Source organism: Pogoniulus pusillus, chromosome 25 (assembly GCF_015220805.1).
Source record: "Pogoniulus pusillus isolate bPogPus1 chromosome 25, bPogPus1.pri, whole genome shotgun sequence".
Lineage (NCBI taxonomy): Eukaryota > Metazoa > Chordata > Aves > Piciformes > Lybiidae > Pogoniulus > Pogoniulus pusillus.
The window spans coordinates 3,925,790-3,940,680 of NC_087288.1; the positions used below are offsets into that span (position 1 = coordinate 3,925,790).

General features: G+C 45.2%; 1 protein-coding gene across 7 annotated transcripts in view; it reads right to left on the reverse strand.

Moving 5' to 3' along the window:
* Window positions 1-2,768: 2,768 nt before the first annotated feature.
* Window positions 2,769-14,891, reverse strand: part of FILIP1 (filamin A interacting protein 1) — a 121,053-nt gene continuing 108,930 nt past the window's right edge. For 5 of the 7 annotated variants that reach the window (XM_064164223.1, XM_064164221.1, XM_064164222.1 and 2 more), the window contains 2 exons: window positions 10,721-10,944; window positions 2,769-3,637 (listed from right to left, as the gene is read on the reverse strand). In XM_064164223.1, the coding sequence (XP_064020293.1) occupies window positions 10,738-10,944 (207 nt within the window). In that variant the 3' untranslated portion in view covers window positions 2,769-3,637; window positions 10,721-10,737. The remainder of the gene's footprint in view (window positions 3,638-10,720; window positions 10,945-14,891) is intronic. The other 2 variants (XM_064164224.1, XM_064164226.1) reach the window with 2 other exon arrangements.

Genomic DNA, 14,891 nt, shown 5'->3' on the forward strand with positions numbered 1-14,891 from the left:
GACCCGGTCCCCACCGGCTCGGGACACTCGATACACATAGTCAGCGACTGAGTCCCCAGGATCTCTCGCATATTTGACTTGTAAGTCACTGAGCTGTGCATCTGTGAACTGCTTTTTGATCACGGAGGTCCCTGCAGCTCCTTTCCTGCCCTTCACGGACTCAATCCTAATCACAGGCAACACGTGCCTCTGCACCGCGGCGCCCTCCTCACCGGAGCTCTCTTCACCGCTAGCTACGGGAGAGTCCGGTCGGGACCTGCGCTTTCTGCGTGGCTTTGAGGCTTTCTGCCGCGCAGAGGCATGTGCAGGGGAATTCTCTGAGTCTCTTGCAGAGTCTTTTGTGCCTGGTTTCGGGGAACTCCTCTCCCCCGAAGAGCCCCTCGGGGCATTCTCTGCCTTTCTCCCCGATTCCCGCGAATCACTCCATTCAAATTCAGACACGGAGACCGAAGAGGTGGTGTCTGCAGGCGTTACAAGCCTTTCTTTCATCCGGGCAGTCAGTGCCGCGGTCAGGCTCTTTGTCTGCGCCATCATGCTTTCCCAGATACTTTGGCATTTAGCTTTTTCGGCTAATAAATCCTTTTCCAAGGCCTGAATTCTTTTTTCATAATTTTCAAATTCGGCCAGAGTCTGGGTCACGACTGACCCCAGAACAACAGAGAAATGCTCCGTTGGAGACTCAGAAATCACAGGGTCTGAGCGCTCAGCTAATTTCTCCAGGATTTTCTCCGGATTTTTACAATTTTTCTGAGCCCAAATTAAATCAAGCCCTGTGATTAGGCATCCCTTTTCTTGTAGAAATTCTATGATTGAACTACCCTGCTCGCACTGCGCCATAATGTTGCGGAGGGCAGAAATACGTGGCCGAGTCGAAAATTTATCAAAAATAGATATTTTTTATTTTTACAAAACCCGCCCCCACAACTATATATATAAAGATTAATTTCGTTTGATAAACAGGTTAAGTTGCATGAGAATTCTACGAGGATACCATTAATAATCTGACTATATATATTTGGAAGTCAGTTTTTGGAAAAGGCTTTAGCTATTAATTAATAGCGGTTTCTTACTAAATTAAGCTAAGCCAAATAACTCACTCAGGCTGGCTCGTGCAGTCGGTCTTCCTCCTCCAGCGGCTACAGGAGTCGTTAAGGGTCGTTAAGGGTCGTTAGGCAGACAAAGGTGTGTGCCTAACACCAAAGCAAGTCCTTAGTCTCTCTGCCGTCCAGGCACAGGAGAGTGAGCGAACTCGTCCAGGCACACGTAAAATCCAAAGCGGGAACCCCCAAAGGCGGGAAGACCCCCAATATTTATACCCTTCGCTAGACAAAGGGCAGAGTTACCACACTTTAGGCGCGAAAGCGCACGGCCAATCCCAGCCTGGCTCCAGCGCGGGAACTTACGGGGCAGTCGCCACCCCCTTCTCGGCTGCAGGGCAGGCGAGGGGGGGGGAAACCAGGCGGCTTTTCCCCTTTCCCCCCGAAGTCCGGGCAGGAGAGGAATTTAGGGGTACAGGACTCCAGGACACCACTCTCCTGCTCTCAAGTGCTGCAGTTCATCAAAAATAACTTCAAAATCTACATGATTTCAAATACACAACATGCCTCTGTTCATGCTTTCAACAAAGCTTTACTTGAGAAGCTGAAAAACTTCACCTACCTGTGAACCCAGAGATGTTTATACGTCTGGCTAGGACTCAGGAAGGGGACAACTTACATGTGTGCTCATACTGAACCAGCATTGTATCAAAATCTGGACAAGAAAAAAATAGAAATTTTTACTTTGATTTGGACTTTTTACATCAAATTCCATTTCAGAATACAATTTTACTTCTGACTCATCTGCAAAAGCTGGAGGTTAGTTCAGGTGCATCACAGCCACTTTCAAATAGCTGGCAATTTTGTTCCAGGTGAGCTCGATGTAGCTCTTAACGTGGATAGGTTTTGATTCCCAAGTTTGAAAAGAGAAGCTCTGGGTCATCACAGTTTTCATTCTGCTGTGCAGTATATTGTGACACACACTGAACTTTATCCACCTCAGCTCCATTACTCTCTGAAAGGTGAAATTCTTCTCAGCTCACTCTAAATATGCTCTATGGACACAGCTGTATTGCTGGCATGTGTTGTCTGCCCTAAGGAAAACCCCCAAATACACCTTCAAAACCCTGGTGTCCCAGCTTTCTTGCAGGCCACCTGGAAGGTCCCTGTAAGGTTTCCCTGGAGCCTTCTCTTCTCCAGGCTGATCAAGCCCAATTCCTTGAGCCTATCCTTAGAGGAAAGATGCTTCATCCCTCTGATCACCTTTATGGCCCTCCTCTGGATCTCCCCAACAGATCCATGTCCTTCTTTGTGTTGGAAGCTCCAACACAAGGTGAGGAACTTCCAAGACCATTCTGTCTCTATAAACAAATACATAGAATCATAGAATCAACCAGGTTGGAAGAGACCTCCAAGCTCATCCAGTCCAACCTAGCACCCAGCCCTGCCCAGTCAACTAAACCATGGCACTAAGTGCCTCATCCAGTCTTGTCTTGAGCACCTCCAGGGACGGTGACTCCACCACCTCCCTGGGCAGCCCATTCCAATGCCAATCACTCTCTCTGCCAACAACTTCCTCCTAACATCCAGCCTAGACCTCCCTTGTGGCACAATTGAGACTGTATCCCCTTGATCTATTTCTGGTTGCCTGGGAGAAGAGACCAACCCCCAACATACTTGAGTCACACTGACCCTCAGAAAGCTGAGATAAAATTCAAACACTAGATTACATTTGCATAGTTGTGAACATTTATTAGTTACAGTGTAATGGAAATCAACTCTTTCTTTTTTTGGTACAGGCAGAAGTAAAAACATATATAGAAAAAAAATCACAGCTTTAAAAACTGGCTTACATGGTTTAAAATGAGTAAAATTGGTTGCATTTCAAGGCATTGGACTTTTAATACTTAATTTTATGCCAAATCATCACACAGTGCAAGAATTATTCTGCGCTCATACAAATTCCATACAGCAGCCTTCTGAGTATTTAAGTCTCACAGAATCTTGTGGTGGCAGAAAAAAATGCTAATAGTAATGAGCTGATTTTTTTTCCCATTTAAAGACCAAACCACCAGTGATTTTTTTTCCTTCTCTTTCTTTACATACTCCTCTCTTACAAAAATATCAAACTGCAGATTTGACAGTGTATATTCTACAAAAGAAATGCGCCGTTGACAACAGCAGGAATTGCAACTTTGGGACAGTTACTTTACAAAGTGTCTTAGAAAAATAAATTATATGGCCAACATCAAACAAAATCAAGCACGTGCCCTGGACTTTGCAAAGAGAAGGGAAATGCAGCTGGCAGAAAGCCTGCTTCTCTCTCTCTCTGCCTGTGTCAAAGGATCAGCAAGGCCCTTCATTCTTAAAGCTCTACCAATAATTAAAACCACAACAACAGCAAAACCCCAGCTAAAATCTAATGGAGGCAATAAATGCTTCCACGAATAATCAGTAGCACGAGTGACCCTGGCGATGATGGTAGAGAGCTTCTAGAGCGATCCATCCGACTGGCACGGAGGGTAGTGCACACAGAGAGCAGGCAGTGGGGGCGGTGACTCATCTAGAGTTCATGCGTAACTGGTGAATGATGACACTCTCTACAAGAGAAGAGAGCAAAACAGGTCGGTTTGGGAAACTGCAAACACGGCACAAGTCACTCGATAACAACAATTGCAGTGGCAGGGCAAAGTGGTCTTCTTCTAGGAGGGTCTCTCAGACTTAGTCTCACATTGCTGGCTGACACAAGCTGGCTAATCATACATTCATGAGGGCTGGAAAAGACCTTTAAGATCCATGTGGATGTGTTCCTGTGTGACTTGTGCTAGATTCTATAGTCTTGCTCTGGCAAGGGGGTTGGACTCGACCTATGGAGGTTCCTTCCAACCCCTAACATCCTGTGATCGTGAACTCCAACCATAACCCAACTATCGTGACTGCTGAACTATCTCCTGAAGCGCCGTATCTACATGTTTCTTGAGCACCTGCAGGGATGGTGACTCCACCACCTTCCTGGGTGGCCTATTCCAATGCTTCACCACTCTTTCAGTAAAGAAATTTTCCTTAATGTCCAGTCTAAACCTCTCCTGGCACAGCCCATTTCTTCTCATCCCATCGCTAGCGACTAGCAAGTAGCTTCCACTTTGAAGTCAAGACTACCATTTGGCCATCCACAGGGAAGAAGTGTAACAGAGCTGAATGGATTAAACCACAAGGACACCAAGGTTCCAGTCCCACACCTGAGTTAGGCTGAAGACTTGAGAGTTGGCTTTCTTGTATCCTGTCTAAGCGAATCCATCATAACTCATAGAATCACAGCACCAGAACTCATTGGATGCACTGGGTTGGATCTGTTGGCAGTTCTGAAATGTGGATGAGGAAGAGGTCTAGAGTAGTTTCTCTTTTTTCAATTAAACCTGGCTTAGGAAACTATGCCAATTTTATTCAGCAAGTCTGCTCTGTTGTGCTGCTGGCTCCAATGGGCTAAGTTTCAGCCCTAGCATGCAAACCTTGGCATTGCTCTTGATTGGAACTTTGTCTTGCATGCAACACAGAAGATCCCTGCTCCTGACTGATCTCTGGGCTCTGCTGAAATACTTAGACCTTGTCTTCTGTTCTTCTGTCTATACACTGCTCTTACAGACAATTCTTAATACAGGGACATAGCTACCAATGACATTTTCCTCTGAAAAGGTGGATTTTATGCATGCCAAACACTGTAACTGCACCGATGTCAGCTAGAAATAGCAATAATTTGAGACTCATTTTCCTCATCATTTTTTATTCCTTCCTCTCTTCTAGTGTCTCATTTGCATGACACTAATCATAACGTTATTCTCTTTTATATTCTTATTAACTTCTGCCTCTTTCTGCTTCCTCACTGATGTTTGTAAGGTATTTGATCAAGTTACATGACGAGAAGACAAAAATATCCCAAGTGTTTTCCATCTGCTCTAATGCCAGAACTTTGCCACCAGATGGCAGGTCCCAGCGACGTTTTCATACGAGATGGCTCCGCAAAGTGGGACTAAGGCAACGTTTAAAGGAGGTAATGTGAAGGCAAATGAAGCAATAACATTTCCCCAACAGAAAGTAGTTCTTTTCCATGTGATTTCCCAGCAAAATGATTTCCCACAGGTCCTGCATAGCAGGTCAACCAAAACTGAGCAACATACATGGAAGAACCACAAAGCACAGCATGGTTTTACCTCACAATTAATGATGTTCTCTAACTTTAAGCAGGGTATAATGGGAAAAGCTGCATTTACTTACTATCAGATTAGTATCAGACTCCCATAAACCTCGTTGGGAGTCACACAAACTCTATGTGAAAGCATCCCCTCCCTCCCCCCCTTTAATATTCACTAATTCTTAAGCTAAAATTATAACAGGGCAGATTTTGTCTGAGTTCTGTTGGACCACTCTCTGGGGGAATATTATATCTAGGAGATGATCTAGGATTATAGATGAGAGTATTTCAAGGAGCTTTGAATTCACTTAAACAAAACGATTTACTTTTATGACAGGAAAAGAAAACAAAGTTTGTGCAGAGCTGCTAATTCTGCTTTCAGTCCCACTGCTGTAATTCAGACTTCTCCAGGGGACACATCCTTAGCAGCTGGCCTATGAAAAAAACACCAGTCTATAGAATGAAGCACAGCAACTGAGATTTTAACATGTGAAGTTTAATTTCTTCTTACAACATGTACAAAGAAATAACACCAGATGATACAAGAATGTCAGTGCCACAGACAGTGCAGGCCCAAGCCACAGAAGAGAATCAGAGGTGGGTGTTTCTGGGTTTTGAAGTCCTGAAGAACCCTTCATGTCTGAGTGACTCATACTTGCCTCTCAGAGCTGATAGCTCTGCATCTGAGAGTAGCTAACCCTGACTGCATCTTCCAAGAAACCAAGAGCTGTTTACTAGGTGTGCTGAAGATCTGCCATATGAGGACAGGCTGACAGAATCACAGAATCAAGCAGGTTGGAAGAGACCTCCAAGATCATCCAGGCCAGCCTATCACCCAGCCCTATCCAATCAACCAGACCATGGCACTAAGTGCCCCATCCAGTCTTTTCTTGAATACCTCTAGGGACAGTGACTCCACCACAGAACTGGGTAGGTTCAGCCTTGAGAAGAAAAGGCTTCGAGAAGACCTAATCACCATGGACCAGTACATAAAGGGTGGCTACCAGGAGGATGAAGACTCCCTTCTGACAAGCACTCACATGGAAAAGGCAAGAGGCACTGCTTTTATCATAGAATCATGAAATGGAAGTGATCTCCAAAGGTCATCCAGTCCAATCCCCTCTGCAGTAAGCAGCGGCTTCCTCAACTAGATCGGGTTGCTCAGAGCCCTGTCAAGCTGTTCCCGCTCTCTACCTTATTGCTATCCTAAGCCATGTGTTCCCACTGCTGGGTTGGAGTTATCATGACTGCTGACATGTCAGCCCAAACAAGACACCTCTTGAATCCTACTGAAAATACAAAGATTGGTTCTCAGCCAGCTCAGGTCCTGGTGAAGCACTGTAACTCTCGTTATTACTTTGAGTTGAGCACTTTTTGCTGCTGAAAGAGCTCAGCTTCATGTGTATATATGAGAGAAAAAGGTAAGAGAGAGGGAGCATCAGTTATTCCAGATGATCACCTGAGCAGGGGAAGCCTTAGTTTCTGCTTTGCAATCCAGTGCAGAGCACACAAGAAGCCCTGCAAATAAAGGCCCTAACATTTTCCTATGGGTTGGTGCCTCAGCATTTCCTAGGTGCCTAGGACAGTCTGAGGCCTGAACAATGCTTGTCCTTGCTGCTTTCCTCATATCACCCTCTCGAATCCATTTTTGATGCTGTATAAAGGTGAGCTCACACTGCATTCTTGTGCACAGTGGGGTACTGCTAAGGTCTTGCTCTTCTTCTCTGTTGCCCTTCTCATTAAACTGGAAGAACTTATTCTGGAGGCTCCTATTGCTATGTCAGGTTTGGTAGGAAATGGTTGATGTGCTCAGTGTTATTCACCAACAAAGGACAGCTGGAGGGATGGATGAACACAGACACTTCATCTTAGAAACTTTCTTTTCACAAAAGGCCAGGCTCAGAGGTAGGCTTTGGAACAGGGAACAGAATCCCAGGGGGCTCCCTCCTCCTAGTTCAGTATCTTGACCACTCAACTATGCTGATGTTTCTGTTCAGTGAATACAAAACCCCCCCATGCAGAACAACACAGCCTTTACAAGAGGGAGTAAGAATACCACCTTTTTCCCCCTCAGCTGTTTGCCAATGGCATTGGTGAACCTGGCCAGAACTGATGTGACTTTGAATCTCCTGAGATACTGATGAGAAGGGGGAACTGTCCTCCACTACCTTTTGTCAAAGGTTTCAGTCAAGAGTTTTTTTAAATCAGCAGCACTCCCCCTGCATTTGTGTGCTGCCTGATTTACTAGGGGGCATTCACGATTCCACAGTCACTTTAAGACAGCCACTGGTTTCCTATAGCTTCCCTCTTTCTTTTTCTGGCCTAAGAGCCTGGAACTAAGCTGTCTTCAAGACAGCCTTTATGCTTTTTTGCCAGATTCCTTTTAGCTCAGATCAGTTTCTCAGTTAAGTTCAAAGACTTGTCCAGCTCAAGGGCCAACCACATGGAAGTAAGTACTTTCTTGGCTGAAGTGACAAAGACAAGACTACAGCTTTTGGCTCCAGAGGGGGGTTACATCCTGACTTTGAATGACCATGAAATTGTGGCTTCACTTAGAGCCCTTAGAGGAAATACAAGAACACCTAAGTTGTGGATCTTAATTAAGAGGCAGCAGTGGTAGTGAAGTGATAACTGAAACACTGACTAAACAAGGGCAGTGGAAGAACTTCTGGAAGATCTTTGGAATGCCTCTAGGTGCTTAGGCACTATCTTCAGCCTTGTTTGTCTGATTTGCTTTCTAGAGCTGATCTACTGAATGAAGAATCTTACCTTAGTTACTAAACAGAACTGTCTTCAGACTCAGAGGGAATTCCAATGTAATAGAGACAGCTATGCTTCAACTTTTAAGACTTCTGAACTATAGGCTTTCTTTTTCCTTCATTTTACCTTTCTTCTACCTTCAAGAAACAAGAACCTCAGGTCAATTAGAACATATGTTAAAAATTAGGAGTGCAACTAAATACCTATTTTTAGCTAAAGGTTAAACCAGTTGCCAGATTCCAATTCTTTAGTTTTCTGCGATGGAGCAGAAGTTCCTTTCTGTTGTGCTACCTCTGGGAAAAACAGCAGAACCCTCAGTCAGACCTGTCTGGAATTTCTCCTGTCTGTCTCATGAAATCCTACTGACTCCACAAGAGTCAGTGCCTGCAGTTGTGGTCCAGCTTCTTGGTGTATCCTGGACTTCAGGTACTGTGAGGCTGGCTTGTCTCTTCAGGTGAATTCGTTTCTTGGATCTCAAGCAAAACATGTCTTTCAACCACAGGCACACAGACAACATTGCCTTGGGCAGAGCAACAGTTAGACTAAGAGACTAAGTTTCATTTAAACAAGAAACTGAAAAGGAAGGCTTAAGGCAGCTGTAGTTCATCAGTGTATCAAGCCACATTAGCTCAGGGCTCATGTTCACAATATTATTTAAATGACTGTTTTGATTTGAAGACTTGGCTTCAGTGCCAGTATTTAGAGTGAATATCCAGAAAAAAAAAGCTCTTAATTATGTGTTTTCTTCAAACATCTGCTGTGAAGTCTACACTACAGGAAGAACAAGAAGATCTCTGCAACGATGTATTGACAAGTCAAGGCTTCTAGTGATAAAACGAGTTGGGAGGATCTGATGTATTTCTGGCACGGTCACTCATGTTGCTTGCTAATTCCAAGTTTTATCTGGAATACTGGGAATTGAGTGTTATGAAGAAAAGCTACTGAAATGAATCTGATTTTCAGATGTTGCAGGATCCAAATCCTCAAAATTAACAGGTGCTACCTGCACAGAAACTGAAGCCTCCTTCTTTTTGACGTGACCACAGATACAATGTCCTTCAAGTGAATAATAAGGTGCCAGCTTTGTGCTGGGACAGTGGCCATCTCTGGATCTTAAACTGGAAAGCAATGCAAAGTGCAGATTGAAGACTAAACATTGCTTGGACTGAAGAGAATTTTGTTGACCTTCTGTGGCAGATTTTTCCATCAAATCTCCTTTCCCAGACAAACAGCCTTTTAGGGTTTCACCCACTGGTGCATTTTTCTGTTCTGTGAATTGTACTTATTATTTATTAGTGGTCTTCCTGCCTCGCCTTCTGAAAGCTGCTCCTCACCACTGGGTCCTTTACAGCTTGCTGTCGTGGTTGAGGTATTAAACAACCTTTAAAAACCTCATTTATCAGCTTTGTTTCTTCTGGTTATGAATTTCTTCTGTGGAAATTGATCACTTAATGGAACTCTCCTTCAATAATAAACTTTACTTCAATTAAATCAACAATCATAACAATCATTGACATCCACACCATCTCCATGCTAGAACAATTCCTTAAAGCATGCTTAAAAATGCAAACATATTAAATAAGGAAACCACAAAGAGGGAGGAAAAAATGCTGAATCACCATGGTCCTGTGAGGCAGTTTGTGTTTAAGGCAGAATAACTTCCACACCAAACCCTATCTCTTCCACTGTCTGTACCTGAGCTCTGCCTTTAGGTAGCAGTCTGTGCCACCAGCTGTTTCTGCTGACTTCCCCTTTAAGACACAAAGGATTCCTGGCAGCTAAGGTTTAAATAAAGCACAGGTTCATCCAACCAGGAAAACTGAAGACCTGCTGAGGTCAGTGGAGTGACTTGCTTCATAGCCTTTAGTGGTCTTTGGAGCAGGCACAAACAGACTGCACTGATTTTAGCCAGCTCAATGTTTCTGAAGTGTTTTCTAAAGACTAAACACCTCTTGGCTCACTTTGCCTTCATCTGACCTCTGAGCTGCCAGCTTCCCATTGCATGTAAACCAGGGACCTGGTTCTAAGTAGTGTCTACAACTATTAACCCCTTCTGGAAGAAATCAGCTGCTGCTTAGCACTGCTACTGCTGAATATTGGGTCACATTCTGTAACTGCCTTCAGCAAGTAGCTTACCCTGAGAAACACTGATTTGGATGGGAGATTCCTAGACAGAAGGCTGCTAACAGGGTGCCCATCCTTCCTCTCTTCCTTTCCCTCCCACACCCAAGGTACTAGCTTACATTAAAACAGGACCTCAAGTGCACTCACTTCCTTGGGCAACGTGGCATCTCAGTACTGTGATCACAGGCAGGAAGGGAAGTGCCCCATGCAGTATGGAAGGTGGAAGGTGATCCATTAAAGTGTAAGGCAATCTAGCAAACGTGACCAGACTTCCTTCCATCTATTAACACATTACCAAGGCTATGATTAAGAATTCCTGAACCTAGTGCAGTTCTCCCATTCTCACTTCCTAGGTTGGCAAAGCTTCCTGGCATGTGACTGCCTTTTGGATGGCTTGGGTTTTTTTTTTTGCTGCTGTTTTGTTTTCTTTTAAAACTTCATTAAGGAAACAGAAGGATGTTGTTACTTAAGTAGTCAGTGCACACACTTATTAGTTTGTTGTTAAGTGACAGCTGCAGGACTTCATTAGTACAGGCAAAAGTGAGCAACTACACAGACAGGGAGCGGGGAGGCTGACTTCCACGGTAGCAGTAAAACCTGCAGAACGTACCCCCTGAGCCACCACCATCAGCCCTGACCCCCGCCCAGGGAGGCAGAGCTGCTGGCTGAAGACTTCTTCAGTTCTATTTTCATAGACTGAGTCTCGGCACGAGGCTCGAATTTTGTCACATTTCCTGCTCCTGGGGCTGCCACTACTGCCTTTCCTGCTTTCATACCTTTTGACACAGGAATGCGGGTGGGCGTAGGTCTCGGGGATGACCCATCCTGTCCTGTCTGCAAAAGAGAAACAGAGAGATGTGACGTGAAGAGAAGACTTCTTCTCCTCCTTTGATACGTTCATCTTGCGCTTTTCCTTGGTTCTCCATTTACCTCTCCAGCAGCAATGTCTCAGCTCATGCTCATCAGCAAATTAATGCTTGTATTTGGAACCTGCCACTGCTAGAGTAGAGCTGAAGGTACGACTGTACCAAAGGTATGATGGTACCGAAGGGGAAATGCCACAGGGATGGAAATCCCTGCAGAGCTCCAATTCCACACCACAGGACAGCCTCAGAGACAACCAAATGCTGTCTCTGCTGTCAGACAGGTACAGTATTAGGATCTTGCACAGAGACTAGCACAGGCCCTCAGAAAAGCAGAGCCACATGAAGCCAGTGCTGAGCCCAGGGGAACTGGCATCATTTCAGAGCTGGGGCGAGATTTCTAGTGTTATAGATAACACTGAACCTTGCTACTCAAAGTACCCTGGGGCCATAGTTGGGGCCATTTATTTCTGCACTTGGAAGTGCAGGGGGCTGAGAGAGACAGGGCAAAGATTTGGATTTCCTTTTCCTGTGGATGATTCTCTCACTCTGAGCCCTAGCCACAGCTTGATGAACTCTGCTGAAGGTGAAGCAGGCAGCCCAGATTTCCAGGAGTACCTCAAGGCAGTGCAGACATGGTCATTTTGCTACCTCTGCCTGTCTGCTTCCTTGGGCACCAGCCTACCAAGCACACTTACCCTCATCTCTGAGGGCTTCAGAACAAAACAATCAAAATAAAACTGGCCTAAGTGATGGAGGATCCCAGCATGGGGGTGGAAGACCACAAATAGGTCCTGGTTTCTATCAGGAATCTGTAGCCTTTTGGGGCACCAGCCAGAGGCCAGAATGACTATTCTATAGCTCGGAAAATGGAAACAGTAAATAAATTTAGGCAAGAGCACTTGGACAGGACACAAAGATTCAGAAGGGCCAACTGGTATCTTCTTGTCTCCGTTAGCTGTAACATGTCCCGAGAAGAGCCATAAGGATGTTCAGAGGGCTGGAGCACATCTCCTACCAGGACAGACTGAGAGAGTTGAGGTTGTTTAGTTTGGTGAAAAGGAGACCTTATTGTGGCCTTCCAGTATCTGAAGGGAGCCTACAAGAAAGCTGGTGAGGGACTTTTGAGGGTATTAGGTAGTGATGGGACTGGGGATGAATGGATCCAAGCTTAAGGAAGGGAGACGTAGAGTAGATGCTAGGAAGAAGTTCTTCAGTGTGAGGGTGGTGAGACACTGGAACAGGTTACCCAGGAAGGTGATGGAAGCCACATCCCTGGATGTTTTATAAGGCCAGGCTGGATGGGACTCTGGACAACCTGATCTAGTGGAAAGTGTCCCTGCTCATGGCAGGGGGGTTGGAGCTAGGTGATCCTTGAGGTCCCTTCTGAGCCTGACAATTCTGTGTGATTCTGTGATAGCGTTGTACATACTCTGTAGGGCCAAAACTGGAAGCTGCCCCTTATGGACCATGACTTAAAGAAAATACTTCAAATCACTTCTGTCTCTCACTTTTCTCTCCACCAGTGCCATGATCACCACTGATGGGTTGCTTGTGGCCCCAAACTGCGACACATGAGAATTCTGAAAGGAAAATGTGGTTAATTTTCTGCAGTGTGCAACGCAGACACAAATGTGGCAAATGGTGACAATTTCAGTGGCTCAGATGAATTTCCTAAGTTGACTTTTTTTCTGTTCAGATAATGGATGAAGACTTGGATGTTCTTATAAGATCCTGGGCTAGCCCCATCTGCTAAATGGCTGAATTCTGCAACTTATGACATGTAAGCAAAAACACCCTAACCTGCTGGAAATGGATTGGAGAAGGGGAATCATGTCAACTGCAACACACATTTGCACACTTACTTAAAATCACTTTTCTCCACAAAGGAGCCTTTTTCCCCTTCCAAAGGTTTTCCAGACAGTAGCATCAGAGCCTTCTGCCTACATCTCCCAGTATTCAAAGGAAAACCATTCCCTAATCTTCTAAGAACAGTTCAAAACCCCATGTGTGTCCACACAAAACAAAAAGCAATCACAATTGGAAAAGCTGAATGCTGTCTGCCCGGCAGGAAGGAAGCCACTTTCAATAACTAAAAGCAACATTTACAATGGCAGTCTAAAGGCTAATATGGAACTCACATGTAGATGTCAAAACAAGTTAGGCACATACAATTCTGTAGGGCAAAACATGCAAATGCATTCCATCAGCCTTGGAAAATATGTCAACATCCCAGGGAACCCAAATGACAAACATCTTGTACTCCCTGAAAGAGCTCCACAGTGTGTAAACATGAGGCAATCAAACGAAGGAGCTGGAATCTCAGGCATTTCTTCAGCTTTATTCACATGTAAATTATTAACTAAGGATTTAGGCTCTTTCAAGTTACTCATTTCAAACCTAAAGCACTCAAAAGCACTTTGAAAAGGCCTCTAACTTGCTTTAAGTTTCTTAGCCGCTTTCCTTATGGCATACTAACGTGTGGATCACATGGGAACTAATGCCTGCTCCACAGGCAGCTGCGAAAGAGCTTGTGTTTGCCATCTGCAATGACACAAGTGGCCCTTCAGCAGGCAGTCCTCTCTGGCAGGCTACAGCAGCAGAGGACGCTCTCTGGGACACGTCGGTAGTGTCTGTGGCAGAGAACCCACACGACTGTCTGTCTCTTGGTCATTTCTTCCAAGACACAAGCTGGAAGCCAATTCCTTCCAGCCTTGTTTGTCAGTAGGTTGCTGTCTGCTGTCTGATACAGGAACGTGGCTCAAAACAGAAAGCAGCTCTTGGCTCCAACCAAAAACCAACTCTTGCACTGCCAGCACAGAGGCCCCACAGGACCTGGAGTGACACTGGCTGGCAGTACATGGTGCTGGGACAGCACAGGGGGTGAAATAAGGTTAGTAAATACATTACTGAGTGAGATAAACACAGGCTAAGCTGGTTAGGTCGATAATCAGTGTTCACTGTGGACACCAGCAGGTATATTAAGCCATGAGGCTGCAGCAAGGTTGGACAGTCCCAGTAAAGGGAGGAAAACAATCTGAAGGCACAGAACATTTAGCATGTTTTGGTGATTTATAACAGATCCTGGTTAGTCCATTTTACTGACACACAACAAGAGTGCTTTCATGCACACCCATGGCTTTGGGAATGTTTTAATAAGAAAGGTGCTTTTTCAGCACTTGCTCTCCTGATCAGCTCAGAGACTAGACTGCCCTGGACAGAAATGGTTCACTTCAGTGGCTGACAAGACACCTAGTGCAATTTGAGATGCCCTGGGCTACTCCAGCTATCTGCACAGGGTTGGTAGATAAGACAAAAGGACCCAAGGACACCTGCAACCTCTGATAAAGAAGTTGAAAGTTAGGTAGGCTGCTTGTCAGCATTTAAAATTACATTAAAGAAGGATGTTTAGGCAACTGAACCCTGACAGGGTAGGACTTGAGAGGTACTCAGTACAGTGTCACCTAACAAGCAATTCAGCTCACACAGAAGCTGGAGAAGTCTCAGCTCCAGTCTCCACAGAGCCAGCACAGAGCTCAGTGCCACCAATGGGACTGATGCCTAGGGACTAACTCAGTTACCCACAACTTGTGCTGAAGTACCTGTCAGAGAGGTACAGGTCCATCCTAAAACTGCCAGCCTCACACAACTGTCTCAGCTGCCCCAGGACATGCAGATAGCACCATGCACCTCTACACAGGCAAGTGAGCTCCCCTGGCTCTCTAGAAACTCTATCAGAAACTCAGAGCATACTCAGGACACTTACAAAGAGCAAAATGCAGATGCCAATCTCAAACTAAATGCTGCTCAACTGAGAGTAGCCTCAGAGCTGCTTTAAGGTGTGCGCAGTTAGCTCTGGCACCCCATGGTCTTTCAGCCCTGCCTTGCTGCCTCTGTCACAGGGCACTTTGCATGGTT